General features: G+C 26.5%; 1 protein-coding gene across 1 annotated transcript; it reads right to left on the reverse strand.

Annotated features, from left to right (window-relative positions):
• Positions 1–402: 402 nt before the first annotated feature.
• Positions 403–2193, reverse strand: LOC115695476 (putative pectinesterase 63). Its single transcript, XM_030622539.2, has 4 exons — positions 1552–2193; positions 1249–1455; positions 881–1137; positions 403–789 (listed from the first exon to the last, which is right to left on the reverse strand). Exons 1-4 carry the CDS (start codon positions 2038–2040, stop codon positions 630–632), a joined length of 1113 nt encoding a protein of 370 aa, XP_030478399.1. The 5' UTR covers positions 2041–2193; the 3' UTR covers positions 403–629.
• Between the last annotated feature and the right edge of the window lie 14455 nt (positions 2194–16648).

Raw genomic sequence — 16648 nt, forward strand, 5'->3', positions numbered from 1 at the left:
TTGGACTCTCTCTCCCAACTAAATCTAAAGTATGAGCTTTGGAGATTAGAACTCAGAACCCAGAACTCTCTTTTGAGAATAGAGTAACCCTTATATATAGTTGCTGGTAGGTCCCTTTTAAGTTTGTATTAAAGCCAACTGTTATAACTTGCAGCAATAGACACACGGACTTGACAGGATAAGTATAATCCCAACACAAAAAAAAATAGCACAGGGAGATAGGAAATGGATTGAAAGCTTCTAGTCAGAATTTGGCCTGGAAAATGGCTCATAGTTTGTAAAGATGTAATTGATATGGAATATATTGTCCTGTTTCATGAAAAAAAAAAAAAAAATACAACGGCGCGAACTACAATTTATTTTCTACTTAATATATAAGCCTAATAAAATTAAAATGTACAATAGTCCAAAAATTTTTATATTCATTAATATCAATGATTCATAGGTTACAAATGATTACAAAATTAAATATTTCATATCAATAAATATGAAATGAAAAATATATATTTAATCTACGTACAATATCTTTATTTGGATTTAATTGGACATGAATATGTCGCGAAATATAAACTATGTTTTATTCTTCTCAAAATGATTTTATAACCCATCATGATTACATCATTCAAGGTTTAAACCCTTGGAGGTTCGATAACCCACTTGTTGCCTTGGATGAAAGTAAAGCTCATGAATGGCTTGATCTCCTCATCAGTCAAAATCTTTGAATACTTAGCGCGTCCAGATGTGCTTGATCCAGGTCCGGTACACTTGTACTCCCCATAAAACACATCACTGCAATGGGAAAATGGGTTATCATTTTAATTATTATAGAATATGTTGACACATGAATAGTTATAATGAGTTATAGTAATATTATACGCACTTATTTTTGGAATTTCCTGCATTTTTTTCAGGTGAGCCCATGCCGTCGGACCAACCACTAGTATTGATATTGTTACCCATTTCGGTATAAGCAAATATCACTCTGGGCATCTCCCTCCAAGCTCGACCCAAGTAAGTATCACCATCGGCTATGATTTTGCAATGAACAAAGGTGAACCCACTGTCTTCAGCTGCATTATCCCTTCCATGGGCTGTGATGACCCCTGACATTTTGGCAACCGATCTGATGGTTGTATTCTATGTAACAATAAAATCATATAAATTTTATGTAGTTTGTTACTATCACTCTATAAATATATATAGAGATAAATATAAATATAAATATAATGAAGAATATTATATACATACCAAGTAAAGTGACTGTCCATCGCCAAAGATGAAATCTACAGAACCTTCAATATAACAATCCTTGAATATATGTCTACCTTTATCATCGCACAAGGTATCTTGGAAACTTATGAATTTGCAGTTGTGGAAAGCTGCCTTGTCTCCTGATATCCTCAATGCCACTGCTTGTTCCCCACTCCCATTTCCCTTTGGCCTTGGAGACGAATTCTATACATACGTACCAATTATCATATAAATTAGATCAAATGATATAATTTTATCAAGAAAAGGTAAATCATAATATATATATATATATACACATACCACAAATTGAATATTAGCTGCCATAAAGTAATCTGATTCAACCGAAACAGTGGCACTATTCCAAGTCCCAAATTTTGCCGCTGTGCCATCAAAAGTGATTATAGGCATATTACCTTTATCCCCCAAAAATGTGACAAAGGGTTTCGTCCTTTCCACCAATATATGCTCCTTGTAAACCCCACCAGCAATTGAGATTATGACCCTAGCAGTGTTCCCCGCAGGAATACTTTTAACAGCATCTGTAATCGACTTGAAATCTCCCTTTCCATCTTGGCTGACCTTGATCACCTTAGAGGAGGCCTGTGCTGTCGCCAGTACCTTGTCAAGGGCATGATCGTCCTTGTCCCTCTCATGAGCTTGTACGTTGTGCTCAATCCAACTATCCAACTTTGAGCCATCTGCTGGAATGATGCTCGGTGCACCAGATGTGGTAATCACCTGTAAAACCAAAACTACTCCTGCAACGAAAAACATCACCTTCAATGCCATACTTATTATTATTTTCTTTTTTTTCTTATGGAAATTATAAGCCTACAATTTATTATATATAGTGTGTGTGAATGAATTTGTTCATAATTTTTGTGTACGTGGTTGTGATGATGCTTAATTTTTGGTAAATATTCTAACCACACAAGATAACTTTAAATGTTTTAATTATTTTGTAATTATGATGATATTTATAGCAAATTCAATTTAGAAATCAATATTTAATTTGATCATTTTGTTAGAGAGTGTGTGGGAAGTAAATATTTTAGGACGTCCATAAATTATTTTGAAAGTGAGATTAAAAGGGAGGTGAGTTACGAATAGTTTACCTCTAATTAAACAGTGATAACCAAATACATTATTACGTACTAAAAATAATAATATTGAAATTCTAGGCCAGATAAGTCTATACTAATAGATTTTACGATTTAATTAATTTTAGTCATCCAATCAATCCAATACTAATTGGATGTTGAATTAGATCGTTTCTATTCATTGAATATTTTTCATATATATATATATATTTATTAATTTAGTATAGGTTTATTCAATATTTTAGAGTTACTATTTTTTAAATCGGATCAGATCTATCTTAAATTTTAGGTCCATGTATTGGATTGAATTTGAATTTATCCAATCCAAAAAAAAAAAAAAAAGTGAAATTTTAGTGATAATTTTTATATATACATATATATTTTATATATAATAATACAAGATTTAATTATCCATCAAAACTAAATGAAATTACTAATTAGTTTGACGGGATGTTATTGGATTTTTAGATATCCATCCAACACCCGAGATTTGATACAATATTGGATATTCAAAAATAACATCCAATCCAATCCAATTATAATTAGAAATCTAATATTTAGCCGACGTCAATTATAATTAAATCAGTCGAATGTCATTAAATTAGATAAATTTATACACACCCCTATCTATACCTATCTAATTATCTATAGATCTATATTAAGAATGTTATATTGTTCATTATGGTTATGGTTGAAATAATAATTATTATGGATTTAATAGTGATATAAAACGACTTTAAGTTTACAACATTTTAATATTTTGTACTTAATTACAATTACGTACTGTTTACATGGAAAAAGTAAATTAAAAAGTATTTAAATAAGATTAAAAATTAAAAAAGCGGAGAGAAAAGATATTACTAGAATAAATCCATAGAAAGTGCTACCTCACCTTACTTAACATCCTGATTGTAAATTAAGATATAAATAGAGCATTGCTATTAGACACTAGTGTGATTGACTATCGATATGTCGCCCTGTGATTGACTATCGATACTTTCTAAAAGCTATTATATTAAATTATATGGTACCCGATACTCAGTTGTACCAATAGCGATATTGACACATAGGAGGGTGCTAGGCACCACTGGTGCCCTTCAACATTTCTCATAAATATACATATATATCACCTCATTCATTACAATTGGGCACTAGTGGTGCCTAGCACCCTTAAGACGTGTTACCTTACAATTGGCTAGCGATACTTCCTAAAAGCTATTATATTAAACTATATGAGACTCAATACTTAATTAGACCAATAGCGATATTGACACGTAAGAGGGTGTTTGGCACCTTAGCATTTCTCATATCACCTGTACTAATTAATATGTGATGCAGAGATTTAATAAGAAATTTATACTAATATGATACTTATTTGTTATTTTTTTGTTGTATTTTTTAAAATTTAAATTTTTTTATAGCATGTGATATATTACTAAATTTAATATAAAACTTATATGTTTTTGTTTCTAGTTCAATTAGTTTTATTGTTTTCTTCAATTTATTCAGTATTTGTATTTTAGTATTTTTATTTCTTTATCTTTTTTTTTTACTCTATATTTTTGAGGTATATTGAAAAATATATCTTTTCTTTATCAATTAACTAAATCTACCTCTAATCTATATTTAATTGAAACATACCTATTTTTATATGTACTGTACCCAAAATACCCTGATATAAAAGAGTCACATGAAGAGTACATTGAAGTGAAATGAGAAAAATTGGCAATGTGTTTAAAAAGGGAGGTAAAAATGATACTTTAAAAAAAAGATAGTAAAAATAAAAAACAAAAAAAAAAACAATATAAAAAGGGTATAGAGTCTAATTTGCTCAATATTTTTAGTGAGTTTGTGAATTTTGTGTTTGCTTGGGGTATTATTTGATTATTAGAGTATATAATCTAAGCCACCAATATTTTTGTTATTTTTTTATTTATAATTTCTCTTCTTCTTCTTCTATTTTTTTTTTTTTTTTGTTCTTTTATGGTTTTTATATAGCGTTTTTAGTCTCTTTAATTTTATTTGTTTTTTTTTTCTCTGGTTTTAGTTTCTAATTCTCTTTGTTATTTTTTCTCCATAGTGTACACTTAAATTAACTCTGGTTTTTGAGCATGCAAATAAAAAAATAACCAAAATAGAGAATAAAGTTAGAAGTTTTGTTATTAGGAATTGATATAAAATTTATATGGATTTTAAAGTTAGTATCGTTTTTAAGGATTGGCTATTAGACATTGTGTATTTTTCATTATGTTATTGATAAAACTAATTTTTTTTCTGCATCTTTTCATGAAATAATTAGTTTATTTTAATGTTGATAAAATTGGTTTTTAATTAAGTTAGTATCATTTTTATATTATGTATTTTTTTTTAATTATTTTGTTGATGAAACTATTTTTTTCTGCCTCTTTTAATAAAATTATTAGTTTCTTTTAATTTGATAAAATCGATTTTTAAAATTTGTATCGTTTTTATATTATAATTTTTTGCATTGTATTCTTTTTTTAGTATGATGTTGATGAAACTGTTTTTTTACTGCTTTGAATGAATTAATTAGTTTTTTTATTGATGAAACTGATTTGTAAAGTTAGTATCATTTTTACATTATTATTATTATTATTATTATTATTATTATTATTATTATTATTATTATTATTTGTTTTAGTTTGTGTGATTCTAATATTTATCCCATATTTAATGTTTAAATTAATTTTAAATTTTGAGCAAACAAATAAGAGATTTGTCAAAACAGAGTATGAAGTTATGTATATATGAGGTATTCATATAAATTTATATGTTGGAAACTAATTTCTATAGTTGTTGTCATCTTTAGATTATATTTTTTCATTGTATTTTTTTTTTTCATTATGTTGTTAACGAAATTAGTTTTAGTTTCTGATTGTCTTTGTTATCTTTACCCATTTTATATACTTAAATCAACATAGGTTTTTGAGAAAGTAAATGAAAGATTGAATGTCAAAATAAAGAATGAAGTTAGAAGCTTTGTTATTAGATATTCATACAGAATTTACGTTCAAAATTAGTTTTTAAAGTTTGTATCGTTTTTAGATTATAATTACTTGCATTGTACTTTTTTTCATTATATTGTTGGAGAAATTGATCTTTTTCTGCTACTTTTAATGAAATAATTTGTTTATTTTAATGTTGATAAAATTGGTTTTTGAAGTTGATAACGTTTTTAGATTATAATTTTTTGCATTGTATTTTTTTTATTATGTTGTTGATGGAACTAGTTTTTTTTTCTGATACTTTTGATGAAATAATTAGTTTCTTTTGGGGTTGATGAAACTTACTTTTAAACTTGATATGTTTTTTAGATTATATTTTTTTTGCATTATTTTTTTTTTCATTATGTTATATATTGATGAAACTGTTTTTTTTTTTTTTTTGCCTCTTATAATGAAATATTTTATTTCTTTTACTGTTAATGAACTGGTTTTTAAAGTTATTATTGCTTAGATTATAATTTCTTCCATTGTGTTTTCTTTTTTTTGTTCATTATGTTGTTGATGAAAGTGGTTTTATTTTTTGTTCAATTTTTATTATTTAACTGGTTTTATTGTTTTAACTTGATTAATTATGTTGTTGTAATTGTTGTTATATTATTTGAGTTTATTTTTTATTTTGTATTTAGTTTTTACTGATTCTAACTAGCTACAACCTGGCAAGAAACTCAAACTAAAATATTTATGTAATATAATAATATTTAATATATGAGAGCGCAACAGACAACCTAAATAGAAAAACTTTAAAGTAAATGTGAAAAACTTAATAGGTTTTTTTATTTTTACACTTCATTTTTTTTTTGTATTTTTATGAAAATTCACGTAGAAACCCACATAACAACCAACGGAGCAACCTAAATCGCAACCAATATCCACATAGTAACCCACCGGAGAATCACGTGAGAAACTCAATTCGTAAATTTGAAAAAAATTTTAAAAAATGATATTTGAGGTAATTCTCCTGTAAAATGTGGTTATTACAGACAAAAAATAAGATAGATAAACAAAACTGTCTTTGCTAGAGTGAACACAAATCTTAATTTCTCACATTCTCTTGACACATAATTATCAAAGTTTGCCACAATGAAGTGTGTATAATGATATTTTTCTGTTGTTGTGGGTTTTTATTTCTTCAAGACTAGGAGCTAAGGACAATAAAATGAGTGAGAAATCTAGTACAGATAAATATACATTTATATATATAAACAAAAAAAATTATCTTAATTTGAATTTAGAGATAATCTAATCGCTCATGAGAGGAACCATGTTTCGAAGTGAAATAATTCTCCATGAAATGAACAAGTTGAAGGTCTAATTTGATAACAAAATTTTGGAAATTGGTGATAGCATAACAAGGGAGTTCGAATTACCGTTCCTATCATAAATAGAAAGGTAATCATTAAAAGCACCAATAATAAGCTAGGGAAGAAGTGGATCATTACCAAAAAGCCTATTAACTAAAGTCCAACTATGAGTTTTATCCTGCAAATAAGGGGAGCAATAAAAATAGGAAACGTGAACATTAACATTCTCATTAAACTTAATAATACAGTCAATATGATTAAGGGAGAAATTCAAAATATTGACATTAATTCCATCCTTACAGAATAAGAAAGACAACCCCCTCAATTTTTCCTAGGAACCTCAAAGGCACAATCAAAAGACAGTTTAAGTCTCAGCCTTTCACAACTACCAGCCATAAGTTTGGATTCCATAACAAAAAGAAACAATGGTTTATTTTTATTCACAATAAGGGAGAGCTTTTGGAATGCTTGAATGTTCCCTAACCCACAAGCATTCCAACTTAAAGGGCTCATTTTTTACGCGGGATTGCTCCACAACACCCGACTGTTCATGAGACGCAGCAACAACAGATGAAGTCACAATAGCAGAAGGACTAGCACGAGCCCTTTTCATGGGAGGTGAAAGCATACCTCTTCCACCCCAAATTAGCCTTGTCCATAAATTTTAGAGGAAGGGTGACATCCTGAACCTTAGAAAGAGGAATTGCAAGGTTCTCAGACGGACTAGCTCTAGCAGCTCCCAAGGAAAACATAAGAGGGAGGGAATAGTATACACTCATAAGAAGAGCAGAAGAAATGTAATAGTCATGGCCCGAGTGAGTTAAACTAATTTCCTCCCTAAAATTGTTGGACATGTTGAAAATAAGAGCCTCATAACTCGAACTACCAAGCATATGCAAGAGGCTGGTAGAGTTGGAATTCAAAGCCCCATATTCTAAGGTAATCAATAGAGAAGTGATAGAAGGTCTAGCCTCAGAGTCCTTAGTAGTAGAATTGACTAAAAACACCAGCCAATAATTGGTACCGATTGAAATGAGGAATAGACATCTCCTGAAAGGGAACAGAATTGGACAAGTCAAACGGACTACGATTGAACAAAGATTTAGCAAGAGATTTAAAAGATATTTTTTAAGGGAGAGGAGGTGGGTAAGGATAATCATCACAATTCTTTAAAGATGAGACACACTTGGTAAGAGTATGATCAAGCATACCACAATGATAACAGATATTAGGTACATTCTCATATTTGAAGTTGAGCCACTTTCCACGAGAAATGCTCTTAAAGTTAGTAGTAATTTTCCTCCTAATAGTCTTAGAGACGTCAATAAAATTCTGACTCTAATGAACATCTGAAAGACTTGGAGGATGGTAACTTCAAGTAAATCCCTAATTACCTCATGCTTAATAAGCTTCGCAAGTTTGTAGGATTTCTTCCCAAAGTGTATAGAGTGGGCTTGAATCCCAAAAGGGGAAGAATGCAGCTAATCAGGAAGGAGACTGTGAAGCCCCTCAAGGTCAGCACTTGCAATAAGATAGTGATCGAAATGCTAAGGCTGGCCTTCAAGAACACATCTCATATAACCCTCATGGCCAAACTAAACCATAAACATCCTTGAGCCATAATACGAAAAGGTGGAGCTCTAACAATCCAGGCATTCCTCATATATAATCCTCAATCCATTCCAGCTTGATGGTCCAGGGGTAAGAATATGAAAGACAATACACCAAGCTTTATATCCTGGTGAACAATCGGGTTATGCTCAAAAAACTCACGGATGACCAATTCATTTTCACTAAGGGTTAAGTTTTGAGATACGGAGTGGGTTATAGAATCGATGGAAGTGAAAAAGCCAGGAATCACAAAGGGCATGGGTTTGAGAGAAAAAATGTTTAGAGAGAGGAATAGGAGTAAGGATCTGTAGAACACCCAAAACTTTAAATAGGCAGGGAAAAGAGCATACCTCTTAAGAAGAGCCTTGATGTAAAAGCTAGTAGCAGGAAGATCCTTCCGTCCCTTCAAGCTATTAAGAACATGTCTGTAGCTTCTAGGCGTAATCATCACCCTCTAGAGGGAAGGAGGAAACAACAACATCACGAAGAGAAAATATGAAAATTCCAATGCAAATGAAGAACAATAGTCGTTAAAAGCCATGGGAAGATCAAAAACCTCATTGAGAGGATCAAAGAATTAAATTAGCGTACATTATTACTAGGGGTGTTCATCTGATCCAATCCGCACTTTTTTGGTCAAACAACATCCAATCCGCACTAAGTGCGGATTTCATATTTTGGATCCAATCCGATCCGCATAAGAATTTAAATCCAATCCGCAATAGTGCGGATTGGATCGGTTATTTTTTTAATAATAAATTATTTAATATTTCATAGAAAAAAAAAATTAAAAAAAGACTATTGTTTCTTAATCTCCAATAATAATCTATTTCCATCTCTATTTATATACAAATTAAACCAATATACATATATATCAATATATTTATATACTTATCTTTAGATTTACACTAAAATATATATGTATCTAATTACTAAAATAAATAAGCTAGTATATATATATTTAAACTTTATGTGTATGTGTCTATGTGAATAAGAATTATTTTTCTTGTGTTTTTTATTACAAAATAAATAAAATGCACCAACTCAATATATTACTAAAAAAGATTAAGAAATTAGAAGTTTGTGTCTTTTTTTTAATTAATATATATTACATATTATAATTTTTCAAAAATATATATAATTAAGTGCGGATTGGATTGGATCGGTTACTTTTTGAGGTCAAACAACATCCAATCCGTACTTTTGCGGATTTTAGATTTTTCAATCCAATCTAATCCGCACAAGTGCAGATATCCGCATTTTGCGGATTGGATTGGATTGGATCGTGCAGATTGGATTGGATCGGATACTTTGTGAACACCTCTAATTATTACCTCCCATAAATAGCTTTGATTTTTAATTTTGATTAGAAACATAAATTGGAGAGAAATGTATATGTAGAGAGGATGAAAATTTTTTACTGTTTGAGATTTCACACATAAACCCGAGAAGAATATGGTCTAATGTGCTTAGTTGAATTAATTATTTGTAAGAATTATGGAAGACTTAAAGAAAATGCTGAGTTTTTTCAAGAAGAAAATAAACATAATAAAAGTTTACTAAAAAGTAAAATAAAATAAATAATAAAATAATGAGGATTGCAAGATAGTAATATTTTTCATTGAAAGACATGTGTCCATGTGTATAAATGATTTTTTTGAGTTAGTTTTTTAGTAAAAAAAATAGAATTATCTTTGAAGAATGTCTGTATAAATGAGGGTAGGTTGAAATATACCCGTTTTTTTTCATCTAAAAACCAAAAATAGTCTTATTTTAAATTTCAATTGAAATGTACCCCTTTTATAAGTCCATTACCGATTATACCCTCACTTAAGGGTACTGTTCAGGGAGGTGAGGAAGGTTTTTTTCATTACATAAGGGTATAATCGGGATATAACAAATAAAAGAGGGTATAAATTAAATATATATAAAAAAGAAAGATAAAAATGAAATGAATTAACAAAAAAAAAAAAGAATATAGGGTGCAATTTCCACGTATAATTAATGTATAGAGTAGAATAATAAATTGGGATAAAGAAAAAAAAACACAAGTTGGGCCCCTTATTGATGTGGTTCCTATGCAGTTTGCATGCACGGTCTTAGAGCTGGTTGTGCATGCACCACATGTAGAAGAGAGAGAGAGAGAGAGAGAGAGAGAGAGAGAGAGAGAGAGAGAGAGAGAGAGAGAGAGAGAGAGAGAGAGAGAGAGAGAGAGAGAGAGAGAGAGAGAGAATTTTTTTAATAAAGTGAAGGAAGATTAAAGAGAGAATAAAAAGAGATGAGTAAGGTGTTTACTTAGAAAATGAGGAAAGGTAGATGATGGGAGATGAAATTTTTACCAAAATAAAAAATTAAACACTTTTTAAGAAATGTGGTGGCTACGGTGTGCTCGAGAAAATGTGGTCGTCCCTGAAACCCAAAACCCACAACCTCTCCCTCGAGTCTCTCTAGAAAAGAATGGCGAAGAAGAAAAGGAAAGAAAGGAAATAAAAGAAAGAAGAAAAAAATACATTTTTATTTTATACTAATTATTATTTTTCTAAATCATTTTATAAGTATAAAATTTATTTTTATAATTTTTAAATAATTTTATTAGATAGACAAATATTAATGTGCCACGTGTATATAAGTGTATATATGGATGATCTACGGCCACAATTAACAAAATAAATTAAATGGAAAAATTAATTTGCTAGTTAAGAGGAGGTTTCACCATATAAAAATAAAGATTTTGGGGTTAATTGTACTAATAGGAAAAATTTGGAGTGTAACCGTAATTTAATTATTTTTAAATTAATGATAAAATTATTATTTTTTTATATATATTTTTATAAAAACACTAATTAAATATTATATATTGAATCACTTTTTATTTTTTTTTAATTTTTTATTTTGGGGATGGGAATATTTGAATTTGGGTCCTCTTATTTTGAGAAAAAGTGTGTAACTACTAAGCCAATAACAAGAGCCCAATACTAAAAAATTAAGGGAACTTTCAAGGGGTAAGTTGAAAAATGTCTCTTTTATTCATCAATTAATCAAATTTACCTCTAATTTTATGTTTATTTGAAATATACCTCTTTTTATATGTATTATACCCAAAATACCCTTACATAAAAGAATCACATGGAGAGTATCTTGAAGTGATAGGGGCAGAATTGGTACAATGTTTAAAAAAAGAGGTAAAAATGATAGATTTTAAAAAAGAAGGTAAAAATAAAAGAGGACAATATAAAAAGGGTATAGAGTGTAATTTCCTCAACTTTCAATTATATTTCAATTATATACCAAATACTAAAATTATTTATACACATACCAATAAAATTTTAAATATAAATATTATGTATACTTTTACACTTAATATAAAATAATACATGTGCATATTCTAATTTTTTTCTTTCGCATGACAGTCTTTTTCTTTGATATTTTATTTCTCAATTATGTGAAGATCAGTCACTTTTTTATTTTTTTTTCTTTTATTTCTTTGTTTTTTCTGTAGTTATTATTCTTACCAAATAAAAAAAAAGTTACTATTATATTTTAGATATTAACATGGATATTATTTTCAAGATGATCATCTGATAATATATATAAAATTAAAAGTAATATTTAAGTTACTTTTGTAATTTATTATCAAATAAGAGTAACTAAATATTAAAATTAAATATATTAAGAGTAACTTATTATTTCATACTCAAAAACTACTTGATAGTATCTAAATGAGTATTTTATAGAACGATTTCAATAAATTTTTTATAAAATTTGTAAGGAAACTAAATAATCTCTTAAACACCACAAAATTAATTTCATTACAAAACTTTCTTTTAGCTACTATTATGTTATATTGTTGTTTAAAATACTTATACATTTAATTTTTTTAGTAACATTTATATTACTTCAAAACTAGTTTAAAAATTTAATAAGGTACAATAAAGTATAAGCACTTATTAGTAAAATTAGTATACATAACTATTTCAAAAAAATAGTATATATAGTAATTTTTCATAATGTAACTAATTTTGTTATTTAAAACACCTTTACTTTTTTTAGTAACTTTCGTCACCCTTAAACATGTGTGACAAAATTATAGAGTTATGATAAAGTATACTTAATATGAAAATTAGTAGAGTTAATTTTTTTAATATAAACGATTCTAATACTGATTAAAATACTATTTAGTTTTTTTAAAAGTTCTTTTAGTAATTTATCAAAATTATTTCAATAAGATAAACTTATTTAGAATACTATTAGGTAACTTTTAAAATGAAATAAGAAAATAATTTATAATCTACTAAACTTTGATTAATTTTATAGTTTGATTTTTTGTTAACAAAATATAAAAGAAATTAAATGGTTGTTGTTGATTTTGATCATTTTTTCTTGATTGAGCGAAAAAATATATGATTCCCATATATTAAAATAATCCTTTTTAAAAGTAAGTCATGATGACACTATTTTTGAGCTCAACCGACTAACGTTGTGCTGTAAAAAAAAAGACGAGAAGAGAGACGAGTGGGTATATTTTTTTAGAAATTTATCGAAATTGCTCTACAAAAGAAGCTTATGTTGAATACGATTTAGTTACCTTTTTTTTAGATATTTACCGAGATTACTCTTTTTATGTAGAACTAGAGAATAGTACCGCGCTTCGCGCGCGGTTTTAATAACTTTTCAAAATTATATATATAACAAAGTTAATATTTTATTTTATTATGAATAAAATTTAAAATCAAATATTATTTTATTATTAAATTAATAAATAATATAAATACTATATAATAAATCTCTTTTATATGATTAGCACAAAATTAATCATCACACAATATAAATAAAATCGTCTTTTGTATTTCTTTGTGGCCAAATTTATCACTTAACCCTAAATTAGTCGGGACATATGCTATTGTCACTATAAAATAAGTAATAATATAATCATATATAATAATCTTACATTATTGAATTTTTCCTTTTACGAAAAAAAAAATCTTAAATAATAGATATAGTCAAATAATATGGTTGAGAAAAAAATTATGAATATATACATAAAATAAATTATAAATCTATTTTCACAAACATAAAAAAAGTCAAATGTAAAAAATACCTCAAATTGGTTTTTGTGTATAAGAACAATATTTTAGAATCCAAATAAAATGTGTTTCATGGAAACCAAAATCTATAAAAAGTTCAATAGAAAAAATAAAATTATTATTAAACTACTTATAAATTATCATTGAATAAAAAACTTTAACATAATAAAAAAAAATAGTTAAGCAGAATCATAATCTTATCTAGAGCTATTGGCCATATATAGTCTAATAAACTTATCTATAAGAAGGGTTCATCTTATAATATGGTGGCTTCATTTATAATATAGTATGATTTGTTTTAATTAATTATTATCACAATAAACACTTAATAACTATTGTTAATATATAAGAGAAAAATAAAGGGGCGTTGATTATTATCACTAATTTCATTTAAATAATAATGCTATATTATTATTAAATAATAAAATAAATTTATCTATATAAATATAAGTGAATTTAATAAGAAGAATTTGAAGGGTTTATTTATTTATTTAGTTTAAATGTTACATTAATATTAAGTAAGAAAAATTAACAAAATTGAGAAATTGAGAAAATAAAAAAAATATATTTGAAAATTATCTAAGCGGCCACCTTATTTACCCTAACAAAAAAAATTATATAAATATATAGATATATACATAGCTATACTTTGGTTTTATTTTGTAATAGAAAATATGAAATCATTAGAATAAGATTGTAAAAGAATATATTAAAAATAAAAATAAATTAAAATAAAAATAGAATAGAAAGATCTAATTGTTTTTCTTCCTTAGCAATCATAATACATATTGTCATTTAAAGATATTTTTCTTTCTCTCTTTCACAAATCTTGCAAAATATTATGTAAGAACTATAACACTGATAAATTAAATGAACAAATAAAGACAAATACATCGTACTTGAATATTTTTTAACGGATGGTATAAGAATAGAATTATGAGATATATTAGAGATAAAAAAAAATGACTGACCTAATTTATTTTATTTTTCTTGCCACCATAGCAATTAGAATATACCTATTCCTTTGAAGACATTTTTCTTTCTCTCTTTTATTCACCAATCTTGCAAAAATATCATGTAAAAACAACACAAATAAATCAACCCAACAAATAAAGACATATTTTTTAATTTCATAATATATACTACTTGAATATTTTTAGTGGCTCATACAAGAATAGAAGAAAAAAAAAATAGAGACCAAAATCTTAAAAAAAAAAAAGAAAAAAAAAGAGAGAGAGAAAGAGAGACTAAACAATATTAACCATAAAAATCATAATAAATTAAATAATAATAAACCAAATTCAGTTGATTTCTCTAAACTGAATACATGAAAGTGATTTTTTAACGTGTAATTCTAGAGATGAAATGATTAGCATTTGGAGTTTTGGTTTTTCCAAACTAAATACATAAAAATGGTTTTTTATCATGTAGTTTTCTAGAGATGGGATGATTTAGCGTTTGGAGCTTCTAAAGTTAAATACCTATATAAGTATGTAAATTTTAGGAATTTTATAGTCTTCACAAACACCAAAACATAAATGTTATATATAGTAACGTGTAATCTTTTGAATTTTCAAGAGTAATGTACAATTGTTAATATTGATTATAAATAATAATTATTATATTAGTTAAATAGGAAGATGAAAGAGTGTGGACTATGTAAATATTTGATATCAAATATACATCATTGCATTTACTAATAATGAATGAATTAATCATAAATTTTATTAATAATACATTACTTTTGTAACTGAATATTTTTATGAGTAAAATTTATTGAAAAGAAAAATAGATGATATAACCTAAAAGAAGATTAGAAGTCACATTACATCTCCATTGTTTTTTCAATTATATATACGTAAACATTGAGTATTTATTTAATTATTTTTTAAAAAAATAAATTTAAAATTTATTATTATTTCCACATAATACATAGAAATACAAAATATATAGAAAATATATTCAAATATAAAATGGATGATATTTACACTTAATATATAGAAATACAAAATATATAAAAAAAATATACTAAAATACAAAATGGATGATATAACTTTTTTTTCTTAAATGCAAAGAGATGATAGTTAGAATATTATGGGTTTGTCATTATTTTTACATTAGCTTTCTATTTTTCATGACTTTTTTTTTAAAAAAAAAAATTAATTTTATAAAATTATTGTGATACATGAAATTTTTTGTGCTTAATAAAGACTAATTTATTTTCTAAAGAATACTAATAGATATCAAATGTTACAAAATTAATGTGCAAAATTAATGCAACACATCTCTTATTTTATTTTGTTGGAGAAAATGTCAAGCTTTTAAAAATTAAGAAAAATAGAATAAAAAAATGTAGGGAATGTCACTTAAATTCTTTGGTGCTTTCCTTTATATATTGATATTGATATTGATATTATCTAGTATACAATAAAATACTTTTTAGCAGCCTATGAAATTAGTTGGTACATTAAATTTCGTTAAAGGGTAAAATTTGACATGTTGAATTCACTATTCTAGAATTTTTAAGGTAATATCTTGTTTTTTCATAAGTTATTTTAGAAACTTTTAAAAAGTGTTTTATAATATTAAAATATAATTTAGTAATATTTAAATATGAAATAATTATATATAAAAATAATATAAACTTATTAAATTAGTTGGTATTTTAAATTTTTTTAGAAGAAAAAAAGAATAGAGGAAGTTTTTTTTAATATTAAAGAAAACTATTAATAATTTTATATTTCTATTTAGAAAATTAAAAAAGGAGCAAAAAAATAAAAAATAGAAAAAACGAAAACCAAACTATCAACCCATTTGCATTGATGCCGCTGCTTATCTTTGGCCTGTATACACGTTCTTCAAATAAATTAAAATACCACGGCATTATGGTTTAAATAAAAGAGGCAGTGTTATTTATGGGATTAGTTTCAAATTTTAGTCTCCCAGCGTAAATTTCTCAAAAAATAAAGCAAATATATGACAAAATATATATATAATTTTTTTTTGACTAATTAAGATTTATACCCCCAAACTTTGACATATATCAAATCATGCTGCTTGAATTTTTAGGGTCGTTAAAAATGTTCCTTGGACTATTGAGATTATTGAATTTAAGAACTTTTGTTTAATTTTAGTAAAAAAAGTCTAACGTGGATGAAAGTTCAGGGAACATGATTTAGTATATGTCAAAATTCGAGGGGCATGTAGATATCAAAGTCTGGGGAGCATGATTTAATACATAAACAATCACTAAAATAGTAAAATTGAATGAAATT

Source organism: Cannabis sativa, chromosome 6 (assembly GCF_029168945.1).
Source record: "Cannabis sativa cultivar Pink pepper isolate KNU-18-1 chromosome 6, ASM2916894v1, whole genome shotgun sequence".
Lineage (NCBI taxonomy): Eukaryota > Viridiplantae > Streptophyta > Magnoliopsida > Rosales > Cannabaceae > Cannabis > Cannabis sativa.